The 15,828-nt window shown below is 44.4% G+C and overlaps 1 protein-coding gene across 2 annotated transcripts in view; it reads right to left on the bottom strand.

Annotated features, from left to right (window-relative positions):
* ctif (CBP80/20-dependent translation initiation factor) overlaps window positions 1–15,828 on the bottom strand; it is a 138,389-nt gene that overhangs the window by 88,930 nt on the left and 33,631 nt on the right. For both annotated transcript variants that reach the window (XM_063210651.1, XM_063210652.1), the window contains exons 4-7: window positions 11,716–11,838; window positions 10,855–10,922; window positions 7,730–7,834; window positions 5,539–5,614 (exon numbers count right to left, since the gene is read on the bottom strand). In XM_063210651.1, coding sequence (XP_063066721.1) covers window positions 5,539–5,614; window positions 7,730–7,834; window positions 10,855–10,922; window positions 11,716–11,838 — 372 coding nt within the window. The remainder of the gene's footprint in view (window positions 1–5,538; window positions 5,615–7,729; window positions 7,835–10,854; window positions 10,923–11,715; window positions 11,839–15,828) is intronic.

Below are 15,828 nucleotides of genomic sequence, written 5' to 3'. Positions count from 1 at the left end.
TGCGTGCGTGCTTCTAATGTGAGTGGCTCAATGTTTTCCCAGACGTCCCCACTTTACCCGCAGTAAAAGTGATGGCCCTAAAATTAAAAGTCCTGGTACGGACAATGCTGTTCTTCTCCCAGCAGACAGGGTGCTGTCAGGTCACAACAGCAGGGCATCAGAATGTCATCCCTGACGAACACAAAGGAACTCAGGAGACATAATAGCTCTCTCCCTTTCTCTCTTGTTATTACTTTAATTTTCTCTCTTTCTCTCTTGTTATTACTTTAATTCTCTGTCTGTCTGTCTGTCTGTCTGTCTGTCTGTCTATCCGTCTATCCGTCTATCCGTCTATCCGTCTATCCATCTCTCTCTCTGTCTCTCTGTCTCTCTCTCTCTCTCTCTCTCTCTCTCTCTCTCTCTCTCTCTCTCTCTCTCTCTCTCTCTCTCTCTCTCTCTCTCTCTCTCTCTCTCTCTCTCTCTCTCTTCCACACACAGCACACACAGGCTTTTATGAAATACATTAAGCACATGAAGTTCAAGGGAGGAAGCAATCACTCGTTTGTCCATCCCTCTGCTTGGTTGGTGACCTGAGGGGACCACCGCCGGCCGGCCGGCATAATTTATTGGAGAAGACCATGACATTTAGATCTTAATCTTGTTTGGGGACGGGCTAAACACAGCGGCACACAACACAGCTCTCACAGCTCGCAGCTCACAGCTCTGAACTGAACTCCGTCTGGCCCTGTGTGTGTGTGTGCGCACGTGTGCGTGTGTGTGTGTGTGTGTGTGTGTGCGTGCGTGCGTGCGTGTCTGATAGAGAGATAACTGTTCATCATCACTCCATCTGACCCCTTGTCTCTTAAACGCATTAACTCCCCTCAGGTCAATAGACAGTCATTGAGTTCCTTTTTTTCACTCCCAGTCATTTTTTTTCACAGAGATCTGCTTGTTGCATACTGTAGATCAGTGGTTTTCAACCGTTAGTGAGACAAAGCATACTTATCCTCATTGCCAAAATCATTGTATGATTTCCCACGGCACACCTGATGCTCAACCATGGCAGAGGGGTTGAAAAACACAAAGTACTGTGTGATAGTGATATCTTACATGACTTTAAATGGTCAGTAAGTACTGTATACTTACATTGTACATTAGGAGTTGAACTAATATAAATCAACTGCAGAAGCAATTGCCTTCATTTTCACATTGTGTGCATGCCTCTATTTTGAAGATAACACCACCTGACCTGTCTAAATCGTCTTATTCTTTCCCAATTACCAACTGATTCAGTCTATCCAGTCTATCCACAGTGGAAGAGCTCCCAAAGTCGAATTTCATCCTTTGTCTACACACAGGCCAACCACCCAAATAGTGAAAGGGGGATGAAACATGAAAGGGGGAGATGCTGCTATGTACTGTACCAGCTTCTAGTGACAGGTTGTCTGCCAAGATTCCCATACGAGACAGACAACAATGGATCCCTCTGTGGCCATAGCTGTGCCCTGGTTGTCTTTCCGATATCCTCACTCTCCTCCTCGTCCTGTGCTGTGCTTGTGGCCTCACCCTTCTCTGACACCCTAGCTCCGTGGAGAAAACAATTACGTTTCACCACCGTCAGCCTAGCCACAACAACTTTTGGGGGACACAACAACTTTTCGGGGACTTGTCCCCTTTCAACATCCTGATTGCAGAAAATGACCTTTCAGTTGCACTTAAAGAAGAAGAAGAAGAAAGCCAACCTGGGAAACTCCAACTCCCATTGTCACTGTGACACAGCACCCTGCAGCCGCCTGCAAGTGTTTACTGCACACTGCGAAATTGCATTTTTATGCCTCACTCGTGCAACTTTTGCGAGATATTGAATTAACCAACTGGCATCAATGACGTCTTGTGACATCATCATGAGGCCACAAGCACTTGAGGATGGGAGTTGGGATGTTGGAAAGAGGCCCTAGTGATGGTGCTACCCCTGGTCCTGCTCCACCACTAGAATAGCATAGACTAGACAAGGCAAGACTAGACCACTGCTGCCAACACTGCCAACACATTCTCCCGTGTCTCAGACACATCTCCCAGCCCATCCCCAGTACTCTCCCGAGTACATTCCATGGGATTCCCTCGCAATTTGGGACCCGCACAGCCATTTGCTTTGCCCACCATCGTTAAACATTTCCTGGAGTTCTGCAACTCAAGTGTTGACAGATATGGACTACAATACAGTCGTCTGTCTGCAGCACTAAATGCAGGGCCAAGGAACGAGGTGGGTGCAGTGCTGGCGTTAAGGCTTAGTATCTATTTCTGTTCCAATATTTGTACTATCGTTTTTGAAGTGAGAAGTTTGCATACTTATATGATGAAGACTGTTGAAGTCGAAACGCAATCCAGCCATGAAATAACAAAAGACAACAAAAAGGATTTTAAGTGTGCAGACCTCTCACTTCGAAAACTACAGTTGGCCTTTGTCCTGCACCTTTTCTTGGGATGTGCACAATCCTCTCCTCCAACAAGATACTTACTATCACCATTATTTTCTATTTTCATAGGGCTGGTGGACCTAGTACACTTCATGCAAATTTCAAACCATTTTACGGAGCGTGTTTTTACTGAGCACATAACATTTTTATTACAGTATACAGCCTTCCTAGGCAATATGTTTTGATTAGTTTGATGCACCCTAGTGCTGATATTGCCCAAGCTCCTAGGCCACCACATTAGCCTACTAGACTACACTACATTAGACTAGATTAGACCACAACACTCCCGGTTTTCCGGGGTTTCTCCCATATTTCAGACACATCGTCCGGCCAATTCCCAGAACTCTCCAAAGACAATCTATTCTATTTGGGACGGAATCCTGCTGTAATGTCTGACCCCCACAGCCATTTGTTTCGCCACCACCACCACAAAAATCTCCCGGATTTTGCTACTCAAATGTTGACAGGTATGGACGACAATACACTAGACTAGACTAGGCCAGACTAGACACTAGGCCCAGTCCAGCGTCTGCGTACATCACTGAAGCCAGGGGGCAGAGGAAGGAGGCTGGCCAACGTCATTGTCTCCTCAGAACAATGGCCTGGCATGACCGAGGGCCCTGCACTGACGTGGGCAGAGGCCGCGATGGGGACAGGCAGTGGTGTATACTGGATGCGCGCTCAAAGTCGTGCTCTCTCTCACACACACACACACACACATACGCACACGCGCACACACACGCAAACACAAACGCACACACACACACACACACACACACACACACACACTGTGTGTAAGACTATGGTGGTGTGGGCCGGGACGGGGGGCCAGGAGTTGACGTCTGACCTCTTGACCTTCCAATGGCACCCTGCCTACTTGTTTCCTCCATCCACAGTAACCAAAATTACCCAAACGACCAAAACTGTGTGGCTGTCTCATGCAGAAGAATAGACAATTATATAGCACAATAGAACTACAATGAAGGGGCAAGTTGTAGACAGACAAAGGCAGGGGGAGTCACGGGCCCCACCAAGCCCTGGGAAACTCAGGCTTGCTTCCTTCCAACTATCCCTCTGCTATAACGCCAAACGACCAGCAGAGGTCAGCAGCACTGTTTATCTGACACTTCTTAGCTACAAAAGTTCAATGAAAAGCGAGGTACTTCTCTTTACCTTCTAAAATTGTCTAGTCATGGTTAAATTAATGGTGCCATTGAATTCACCTTCTTTAAATTATACATCACTGTTTTATTAGGTTAAATTAAATCCTGCATCCTGTCAATGACGCAGAGCTATAAGAACATCTGAGCTTCTGAGACACCTAATGATGGTGCCCCTTCTTTCAAACGAGGCACTTCATATGCTTACAAATTAAGTCAAAATATGGTTCCAAGATAAAAGAGTACAAGTACATTTTCCAAATATACAGCTAACATAGTCACACATCATCTAGTATGTGCCCACTACCTTTCATTGCTAAAGTTTCTGTCCAACTCAATCAGACTTTTAATCCCTGAATATGGAGCTAAAAATGGCTGGCTTTCGGTCAAACCCTAGAGCACCAACCGATCCGAATCCTACCGCATGTGTAACCGGAACGTGATTATGTGGTCAATGATTAAGAGAAGTTACTAACAATGTCTTTAACGTTTAAAGTTAAATAATATAAAACATTATTTCTGTATGAAGTATTTTTCTTATTTCTTACTGTTAAGAAAATGAAATACAATGTGCAATCGTTTTTCACTGCATTATAACATACAAGCTGATGATCAGAGCAGGATTCAGCATTCATTTTGGATTTGGCCAAATCTTCAGCAGTGGATTCGGTATTCGGCAGAACGTTAAAAAACAGGATTTGGTCCATGTCTAGTTTCAACACTGCATGAAATGCTAATTTGGTCAAAAAGCATATGGATACATTAATCATGGGGAGAGTTGTGAACAGCTGTGGCATCAAAACAACAGGGTTGTCACGGCGACTTCAATGAAAACACCTGGTGATTCACAACAAATGCTAATGAATGTGAACACACCGCTTTCCCTCAGACATCGAGCACTGACTATGAAAATGCCTCTTCCTCCTCAATAGGATGTATAAATTAACTAACACAGCAACAACTGTGTTATTGTATTCTAGCAAATATCCAGGATGAATTGGTCATGGGTTAATACAATCTAATGGAAGAAAATATTCTGTTTATAGGCTTGCTCAATATTACTCTTTCACAATATACCCTTTATCTCAAATGACTATGGCAACAGGATTATTACAAAGGTTTACAACAGGATCACAAATTAAGTTATGCTTTTTCTCCGTTTTACAGCAGCAAGCATGTGCTGATGATTTTGCTCCCATTATGACCTTTCAGTCATTCAGTACTGCATAGGCTGGGCCTTATCACATTAAAGTCAAATAACAACCCTTTTCCATTACTATTCATATTTGGGTCAGGCTAGACTATGAGAGAAAAGGAAAACTGCATCGGACTGCCAGAGAAATCTGCAAATAAAACATTACACACGCAGAATAATAATTATGTGATTATCTTCACGAGGCTGACACACAACAATATCAAACCGCTTTTTCCAGACACATGAGATAATTTAATAGGTTTCCTATTTGCGCAAAATCTGAACGTCACAACACTATGGGCTTTCTTTCCTTGGGGGTTTCCATGATCTGTGGGAACCCAGAATCTGATGTTTTATACGGCAGAACGGAGCAGTCATGCAGTCAATGATTGCTAATTACTGTGACATTTCAACACATAAATCAAGAGTTTATTTCGTTGGCGTACACCCGGAATATGAAACTTTCCATGTAGCACCCGCATTGCATGCGTCAGAAGAGCCCATGGTGCAATATCAACGTTTCTCCACCAGATGGTAGTGTGTGATTGTGCAAGTGACATCTATTTGCTTTTACTTTTTTGTCCACTAGATGTCGCTCTTGTCCGTACTATCTGCAGTGTTGAAACCAAACTCATTCAACCACCTCAACACATGCTGTAATAAATAAGGATAAGGTGAACATGACGCAATGATGAATACAATTTTGGAAACACTGAGGAGGACTCACTCGTAGTCCAGGTAGAAACTTCTCCACATCAGCCAGGTCGATGCCGTCATCATCGTCAAACTTGCCCTTCATCATTCTGAGAGTGAAACAGAGGACACACAAAGAGGATCAATGAGATAACAATTAGCCCCAGTCACAAACATTGATCAACCAAGAGTGACATAATGCACAACTGTAGTGAACAGGGACACAGCCATTGCTAGGCCCTGTGGGAGTGAATGGTCTGTTGTTTGGGCACCTGGGTAGTTGTCCGAATCTAAAATATGAATCCCTTTATCATGTAAACAAACTTAACATGATCAATGAGATAAACAGCTTTCACAAACATTGATCAACCAAGTCTGCAGTGCAAAAGTAGTCAAGAAATGAACATTTAGGGCACGGCCATTGACTAACGGATCTGCTTTTTGGGTACTACGGTGGCTGTCCAAATCTGAAAATAAACTATGTAAGGAGCAAAGCACTGTGAACGACTTCCCAACCAACTGTAAATTGAACACTATCTGGTCCCAAACATTGGAACAAACGTCATTACTATAAAGAACACTAACTGGAGGCAAAACACTTTAATAGACACCTGCATACCCTACACAAAGTGCTGTACTGTATAGCAGCAAACGAGTCAGTGAACATGTGGGACACACATCATCAGACCTTGTGATGCTGCTGCTACAGGCCCTGCTGTGTGTGACCAGGCTGGATATCCAAATCCTAACTTGAGCACTACATGGGTAGCACAGCCATGTGCTGTACCACACTACGCTGTATAGTGAAAGTGTGGACATTTGGGACACGGCCATGAGCCGGCCCTGCAGTGGTAGTGGTAGTGGTGGTAGCAGCAAAAGAGGCCCTCTACTCGATTGCTTCCTGGTGCAGAACAATGCTGGGCCTTGTGTGGTCATAGTGCCATAGAACCGTTTCTACATGGCAAAGGCATTAATCCCATTGGCCGACAGACACCAACATTCCTTCCTCAACCCTACTACACCCAATCGAGTGAGAAGCCTTAGGCATTTTGCACCGGTGAAACTGACACCATCCGATACTATAGTGTTATCATCAGGCATCGTTGGGCTGTCTAGGAATTCCCTCATGCCCTCTTCTGATTCTGCTTTTGAAGGAGAGAGTACCCAAGAAAAATGTTTCGCCCACGACCTGAACGGCCTGGTGTGAGACACAGAATTTTATCTCAATCCAGCAAAATCAAACTATTCTTGGTTGTTTCATATCCTGAAATGTAAAGCGATGACAAAATAAACTCTATAAATTAGGCTACACCAGCGTGTTAGACTCTGTGATCTGCATGCCTGTGGTTCTGCCCACTGCTACAGACAGGCATTTGAGAGGCAATCCATTGATTCTTGTCTCTGAAAACGTCCTGTCCAGCCGGGGGATCTTTTTGCCGGACGAGACCATACTGTGTCTAAGTGGTTGGGAGAGTGTAGCAAAGGACGATGTCCGCAGCATACAAAGTACACAGTCCCATAATGGGTTTCTGGGATGAATTTCACACAAGCTGCAGCAGCCTGCAATGTCACACTGACTTTCAGAATGGTAAAAAAAAAAAAAAAAAAAGAAACAGCTGGCCCTGCCGTGGTCTAACGGGTAGGTCACTGGGTTACTACGCCGGAGACCCGACGGGTTCGATTACGGCCTGGGTCATGTGCCGATCCTCCTCCTTCCCCCTTCTCTCTCTCCCACTCACTTCCTGTCGCCTCTCATACCGTCCTATCGGAATAAAGGCAAAAATGCCCCAAACAAAATATTTTCAAAGAAACATCTTAGCAGCTTGAAGATTTTGGATGATTTCTACTGTAAATCATCTGGTTCAGAATGAACAAAACAAACACTTATATGCAAATACTGTATATTCGACTTTAAAATGTTGTCCGAGATCAAAGATGTGTAGTAGTGTAATGTGCGCTGTGCACAGACAAACACAATGACAGAACTACTGCTGAGTAAGCTTAAGACAAAGAAACACCTTTCAGCAGGCTTTATGCTTTAGTGTGTGTGATGTGAATAAATATTACAGTACTGTGTGTGTGTGGGGGGGGGGGGGGGGGACTGAGAGAGAGGGATAGACGGAGAGCAATAGAGAGATAGAGAGAAAGAAAGGGAGGGAGAGAGAGAGAAAGGTAGAGAGAGGGAGAGAGAGAGGGAGAGAGCGAGAGAGAGTGCAAGATCTTACCCCTCGCGATCGATGTGGGGAAGGTGCTTTGGTGTCCCCCTGTATGGCTTCCGGTGGAACTGGGAGAAGTCCAACTTCTCTGGCTGGAGATCCCACGTGGCTCCACTGCTCACAGAAGACAAACAGACATGAACAATAGAAGACATACAACAGACACACAACAATAAAATGAAAACAAACCGAAATATGCACACACAAAAAACATCGAAATTAGCACCACATGCTTTAATATTGTCACAATTCTCATTTTTTGCTTCAGCGGTGCATCCAACCTTTGAACATCAGGTATGGTGCCAACAAAAACTACAGCACAGTAGGAACCACTGATTTTGTACTATGTTTTCTTGACTGCAACGTGACTGTTCTCGGCAAGGTCCAGTTCCAAACACCTTGGAAGCCTCAGGGAAGTAGGTGCAGGAACGGGAAAATCAGGTATAAATGGGTCCTACTGTAATGCTAAATTCCTGGCAACATTGGGCTGATATCTGTCACCTAATCACAAAATGGCTTACTCTTCCAAAATATGAGGCCTAAATCCTGTACAGTACTTGTCTGGCGGCAGACGCCAGACTAAATCACAAGCCAGCAGTTCGAAAAGAACGTGCAAGGCAGCATGGGTACTCCCAGGCTAGTACAGTACATGCCTTTGTGTACAAACGTACATCTACTGTTATCCTCTCAAGACCAACAATAATCCCATCTACTTTACTCGACGTTTGTACCAGCCTAGGTACAGTCTGGTGGGGTGCTAAACAAATAATAAAAAAAAAAGATATGAAAAAAAGGAGATATGAAATTCTCTCTTCCGACAGGTTTCCCCAAAGTTAAGCTGATTACATCAGTGCTTGGTTTGGGTTGAGGGTGTGTGTGTGTTGTGTGTTGTGTGTGTGTGTGTGTTGTGTGTTGTGTGTTGTGTGTTGTGTGTTGTGTGTTGTGTGTTGTGTGTTGTGTGTTGTGTGTTGTGTGTTGTGTGTGTGTGTGTGTGTGTGTGTATGCCTATACGTTGATGTCAACCCATCACTCTGTCACTGGCTGCTTAACTTCCTGACCAACAGAACACAATGTGTTAAAATTCAAAACAATATTTCATCTACTAAGGTCCTCAACACTGGCGCGCCACAAGGCTGTGTATCGTCACCCCTGTTATTCTCTCTATACACCAAAAGCTGTACATCCAACTCCCCATCTGTCAAACAAATTTGCTGACGACACCACTGTAATAGGCCTCATACGCGACAAAGACGAAACATCATACCGCGATGAGGTCGAACATCTAGTGCAGTGGTGCACAGTAAACAATCTCACTCTCAACATATCCAAAACTAAAGAACTCATAGTGGATTTCAGAAAAAGCGCAGGCCAGCACACCCCCATCTGCATTAATGGCCAGGTAGTGGAGTGGGTAGACTCCTTCCGTTTCCTAGGCACCACCATCCATCAGTCCCTGTCATGGAATCTGAACACCAGTCTCATCATTTCAAAAGCCCAACAAAGATTATACTTCCTCCGACAACTGAGGAAATTTGGAGTCAGCCAAGCAGGCATGATCCATTTTTACAGTGCCACCATCGAAAGCGTGCTCACCTTCTCCATCTTGGTCTGGTATGGTAGCTCCACCAGCCAAGAAAAGCAACATCTGGAGAGGGTGGTACGCAGGGCCTCCAAAATCATTGGCCGCAGTCTTCCCACTTTAGCCTCACTCTACAACACCAGACTTGCTAGGAAAGCCAAAAACATCACCTCTGACCCTACACACCCAGCACACCACCTATTCACACTATTGCCTTCAGGGAAAAGGTACCGCAGTATCCCAAGCAAAACCACACGCTCTAGGGACAGTACCTACCCACAAGCCATCCGACACTTAAATACGCACTAGCACTTTACAGCTACTCCACTACCTGGCCTTCCTACCTCCTTTGTTACTTTGCACAATGCTACTACTGTTCTTTACATACCATGCACTTTAAATATTCCATTGCACTTTTCTATGTCTCCAATGTTTTGTATGCCATTCCCTGTTTATTTATACTGTGTACCCCCCTGTTTTTTCTTTCATACCCCCTCCCCAGTTTTGTGTCTTTTGTTTGTGTTGTTGTGTGAGCACACCAAGCAACATTCCTAACAACTGTATTTTTATACTGTTGATATGGCTAAATAAACTTGAAACTTGAAACTTGAAACTTGTAGCTTGAGCACATGCAGCGCCACAAATGTCCCCACTAAATAGAATAAGAGGTGATTGGCGGGGAGCCCAATGCAACTCCCAGGCATGACAATGAGGCACAATAATGTTTTGCTTTATTTTTGTCATAGCAAAACATTGCTTTAGTGTCAGGTTATGGTTTTGTTTTGTTATTTTAGGGTAGGGTTGGGTTAGGTCTGAGCAGAGCTTTATTGCAGTTTTTATACAATCGTTTATTGGAGTGAAAGTGTGTCTGTGTGTGCGTGCACACGCGTGCATGCCTGCGGGTGTGCACGTGCGTGCCTTTGCGCAGGCGTGCGTGTGTGTGTGTATGTGTGTGTGTGTGCACACGTGCGTGAGTGTGTGTGTGTGTGTGCACGAGTGCGTGAGTGTGTGTGTGTGTGACTGTGCATGTGCGTGTGTGTGCGTGCGTGCTGCAGTGAGTGTCTTCCATCTCACTGACAGGCTAGAGCATTGGGGCTGACTACAGGAACCAGATCAATGAATCAATGCCCATTTGTCATCATCACAATGGCAGCCAGCTGCTGCAGGAAGGGACAGGCAGGCGAAAGCACTTTTCAAAATAGGCCAATCTGCGGACAAGTTTTAGTTTAAAAAGACAACGCTCCTGTTATAAGCTAACTTTTACCAGAATGGCATTGGCCATATATTACATAAGGCCTAGGGCACCGTCAGTGGTGGTGGTGGTGTAGCACTAGGGTAGGTTTTCAGTGACTATTACAACATTCCAGTGTGCATTAAAGGGCTGCAAATCTATCAGTTTTTTGTATTCTGTCTGCATAGTAATTTTGCCAATGCTCGTCCGGAGATAGGTGCCAGGGATGTGTTTTATATGTATATTTTATTGTTGTTTTATTTATTTATTATTTATTGTTGTGCTAGTCTTACTAACTTCTGCTGATAAAAAAGGGGATCTTACCCATCCAGAGTGTTGGCCGCCCAGATGTCTGTGCCCAGGATGTCCAAAGAGCCCTCTCGGTTCCCATTCTAATCAGCAAAGGAAAAACATTAACTGTGTTACAACTGCTTCCCCGCACACAGTCACAACTTTGAAATCACAACTGATTTCAAAGCTGATTTCAGAGGTCAAAAGAAGTGTTTTTGTAACTGCAGAAATACGGTAAAATAATTGTCCACATGCCTGTAAGAGAGGTACTTCTACAAACCGCATTGCAGACATTTGGGAATGTCTAGACATGAAGTTTAAGTCTATTATACACTAATAATCAGCATTATGAAACAGACAGGCATAATACACCCCATGACTAGTAGACCCTCACACCACCTGACTGGACTTGACCCCGTATGCACCAATGGCGGTGCACCGCTGTGAAAGTAGCTCAGCTTAGTTTAGCTTAGAGGTAAACAATCTTTCCGTGCATCAATAACTAATACGTGTTGGTGATTTTCTGTAATGCTTTGGTTTATCCCAATAATAAAGACTTTTCGGACATTGGGCCTGCAGTGTTTTTCTTTATGTTTAGGGAAACAATAACCCTGTTTCTGTATGGCTCCTGTAGTATTTAATAACAATACCTCTGCCATGATAGGACTGAAAAAAAGAAGAAATCCCCCATAATTCCGGGTGAGCAGTGATGCAATAAACACAGCTGTGGAAGAAGCTAATCTTATCTCAGCTCAGAGGTGAACAGTTCTTGTATTTTATGACAATAGCTCAGTCAAAAACAGAGAAAAGAAACTCAAATCCAATACATAATAGTGGGTCAGCAGGGCAAAGAGGAGCAAAAGAGGTGCAGGAGTTTGGAGCGTGGCACGGTACCTTGGCAGGACCTTTGAACAGATTATTCCTTCCCCGGCTGCCTGATCTGGATCCCGAACCGGGCCGCGAGCCAGAACTGGGCCTCGACCCCGTGCTCCCATTACTACTGTGCTCCCACTCATCCTGGAGAGATGGAGAGAGAGAGAGAGAGAGAGAGAGAGAGAGAGAGAGAGAGAGAGAGAGAGAGGGAGAGAGGGAGAGAGAGAGGAGGGGGGAGAGAGGGAGAGAGAGAGAGAGAGAGAGAGAGAGAGAGAGAGAGAGAGAGAGAGAGAGAGAGAGAGAGAGAGAGAGAGAGAGATGTGTAAAACGGAAGAGATGGAATGGAAAGAGAAAAAGACACAGACTTGACAGAATACAGAGAGAGAGAGAGAGAGAGAGAGAGAGCGAGAGAGAGAGCGAGAGAGAGAGAGGGAGGGAGAGAGAGAGAGAAAAACGGAGAGAGTCTGTTGATGCACAATAACTGATTATGGATACATTGGTCTATTTCAGAATCGAAACGATTTCTTCCCCCACACATCATTTGTACAGGACATCCACACACTGTTGCTTCTCCTAGCTTAATAGCGATGAATTGCTGTAGTTTAGAGGACAGGCAGAAGCATGGCCAGTGTCATACAGTACTAAAGGTGTTGTGATGGGAGTTCTTGTCAATTGACAATATGGTGAGTTGGGAGTTTAATCATCAACTTGTTGACTCTTTAAAGGGCAAGTCCACTATTTAGCCTCTTTTCTGCGTTGTCCACACAGGTTTTTTTTATGTTTGTCGCTGTCTCCATTATTTGACTAATTTGGATTTCGTCTCTACCGGCTTTAGAATGGCTATCTATGGGCATTTTCATATCTGTTCTTAAAGCCACCCTACATTTGTTTACAAGAATGTGCAGCTCACCAAGTGCTCAGTGGTGTTCACCAATATTGTAGAGAAATATGGCTTTATTTAGCATTTTGTAACTACTTTTTTTCTTTCATTCACATAATGCCAAATAAAACATGACAGAAGTCACATTTCGCTTTCAACCTTTTTAGGGAATACCAGTGAACCCCCCTAACCATTTGGTGAGACAAAATTTTAGGATGGTTTTAAGAACAAATATGGACATTCACTTTTGGTAGACAGCCGTTCTAAAGCCGGTTGAGACAAATCCAAATTAGCCAAGTGACAGAGTCAGCAGACAACATCAACAAATTGGTAGGGACCACTCTATTACATTGCAGACAACTCAGAAAGGGAAATGCATGAGCAAAATAGTGGACTTCCCTTTTAAGAGAGATGCTGGAGTCCTAGGCCTGTATTTGTCTGCTTTGTTTGCTTGTGTTGCTTTGCTTTGTTTGTTTGTTTGTTTTTGTGTCACTGCCTCTTTCATTTTTTTGAAAGATAAAATAAAAACTTTTCATCTTAAAAAAAACAATTAAAAAAGGCTGTGCAGCGGTGCAAGAGCTATACCGTAGCCCAAAAAGGACCTTCAGCAACTAAAGCCCACACATTGCTGACAAGGCCAGTTACCCCTAGCAACCACTACTCTTGGTCCCGCTGCTGCCTCTGAAAAAAACATCACTACACAAAGGATTCCTGCCAAAAAGTGTAGCGAGCGAACACACACACACATGCACGCACACACACACACGCACGCACACACACGCACACACACGCACCTCAGTGAATTTCTTTATCCGTCAATGTCCAGGAGGAACACAAAGAAATAATAATATTGTTTTGTGCCATGCTGAATAAAGTGACAAACGTCTCAGACCGGACCAGACCAGCACAGCCCGCCCAGACCCCCCTGGTTTCCTAACACTTTTGCCCTGGCCCCATGATCCTCTCTGAGAGCATTCCACAGTGGTTTGCAATGAAACCCGATATCCTTCAGAGAGACCCAGCCCTGTTTCTTCATCCTCCTCCTCCTCCTCCTCCTCCTCCTCCTCCTCCTCCTCCTCCTCTCCGCGGAGAAAAGGAAAGGGGGGCAGCAGTGGATGTGAGGAGGCCAGGAGAGAAGGCAGGCACTGAACAAGGGAAAGTGGAGTACATGGCAAGACCATGAACAAGAGCCTCTAAAATAACTCAATCCAGGATTGCACGATACTAGATTACGGATGACTCATCATATTATATATGCTGGCTATATAATAGTCTTAAAGTGCTGAACTGGAAAGACCCTATTTCTATGTATTTTTCCCAGATGAAATCCCACTTACATCTACAGTGTAGTAGAGCCTCTGGCTATGTGACTGGCGCAAGTTCCTCTTTCCGACCACAGCCAATGAAAGCCACTGCCTGACTCTTCAGACAAGCCCCCCTGGTATAAATCTGCTGTTACTAGAATGGCAATGACGGAGTTGCAGTGTTTACTAAAGACTGTGTACCGTCGCATTAGTGTAGTACTATGGTAGTAAAGCCTTTTCAAGGACTGACACAACATTCCACTGGTGGAACCAGAGAGAGTAGAGAGAACTTACTTAAAGAATCTCTGGTGGAGCGTTGCACACTATGAGGCTCCACAAAGGGCAACGCTAGAGGGCTGTGGAGTTCTGAAGAGGAAGTCTGACAGTACATTGTAAAGAGGCTGCTCTGTATAGAGCAAGACATTTCACTAAAGAATAATACATTGGATGTACCCTCCCTTCTAACACGTTATTATGCCTTTTATTTGCAGTCAACCCACACATGAAAGGGTCTGAGATGCCAAAACATGTTTTGAACTAGTTGGTAAGAAAGGCCACCGTCTAGGCTGAGAGCTTTCAGCACATTGGTTTACACATCTGTTCCATTATCTAAAGGAGTTGAATAGTTTTTTTACTTGAGTAAGAGTGACTTGCATCTATTCAGCCCTATCCCAGCTTACAACCATAAGACATGGCATTGTGTAACAAAGATGAAGACCAAGAGCTGATTGCATGCATACATGGATGGACATGGACACTATACATGGATGAAAATGGATGAACAAAACCCATAATTTTGAGTCCTCCACTAGTAGAAATCAAGTAGGAATTACCGGTACATTTTCATACTCCCTCATCTATTGCTGCATGACAATACCATATATCACGTAATTTAATCTCCCTGACCAAATTCACGCTAGCTTACAAAACCGTCCAAAAATCCCATCTTGATCTTTTAAGCGCTGTTTTCTCTCCATATACCAGGTCTCTCTCCCTCTCGCCCTCTTTGCCTAGCACAGGCTTGACTGATGGATGGATGGATGGATGGATGGATGGATGGATGGATGGATGGATGGATGGATGGATGGATGGATGGATGGATGGATGGATGGATGGATGGATGGATGGATGGATGGATGGATGGATGGATGGATGGATGGATGGATGGATGGATGGATGGATGGATGGATGGATGGATGGATGGATGGATGGATGGATGGATGGATGGATGGACTACATGAAAGAAAACTATTTACAGTACTGTAGGTTACAAAAACTCAAGATTCTGAATTTGGTCCATTTTGTTTTTCACAGGCCTCTACACAGGCTTGACTGACAGGGGAATAGGTTACAGGCAATGGCAGACAGCATAGAAAGCGCAACAATGACAACACAGACAGAGAGACACCACAGACAGACAGACAGACATGCTGTCTGACAGGCTGGCATGCTGACTGACAGGCAAGTATGTTGAAGGTGTGATTTCACCGATGCTGGCCCACCAGAAAAACAAAAATGAAAACCACCTCTATCTGTAATTACATGACACCTGACCACACCTATTTTTCTGTGAACAAATGAGAAAGGTGTGAATGCACACTAGCCCTGGTGTTGTTAATAGACAATAGCCGTGTGCGTGTGTGTGTGTGTGTGTGTGTGTGTGTGTGTGTGTGTGTGTGTGTGTGTGTGTGTGTGTGTGTGTGTGTGTGTGTGTGTGTGTGTGTGTGTGTGTGTGTGTGTGTGTGTGTGTGTGTGTGTGTGTGTGTGTGTGTGTGTGTGTGTGTGTGTGTGTGTGTGTGTGTGTGTGTCACAATCTCTGATTGGGTCATGATATTTCATTTAAAGTGATGCTCACCACTTCAACTCCTTGCCCTGAAACCCAAACACAAACAGCATTGGTCATCCCTGGCTACTATCCAAATAGATAACATCATGCCAGCAGACAGTATC

The sequence above is a fragment of the Engraulis encrasicolus genome, chromosome 11 (genome assembly GCF_034702125.1).
Source record: "Engraulis encrasicolus isolate BLACKSEA-1 chromosome 11, IST_EnEncr_1.0, whole genome shotgun sequence".
Classification (NCBI taxonomy): Eukaryota; Metazoa; Chordata; class Actinopteri; order Clupeiformes; family Engraulidae; genus Engraulis; species Engraulis encrasicolus.
Note: the sequence above shows the minus strand (reverse complement) of the source record. Positions and strands in the feature narration are given on the sequence as shown.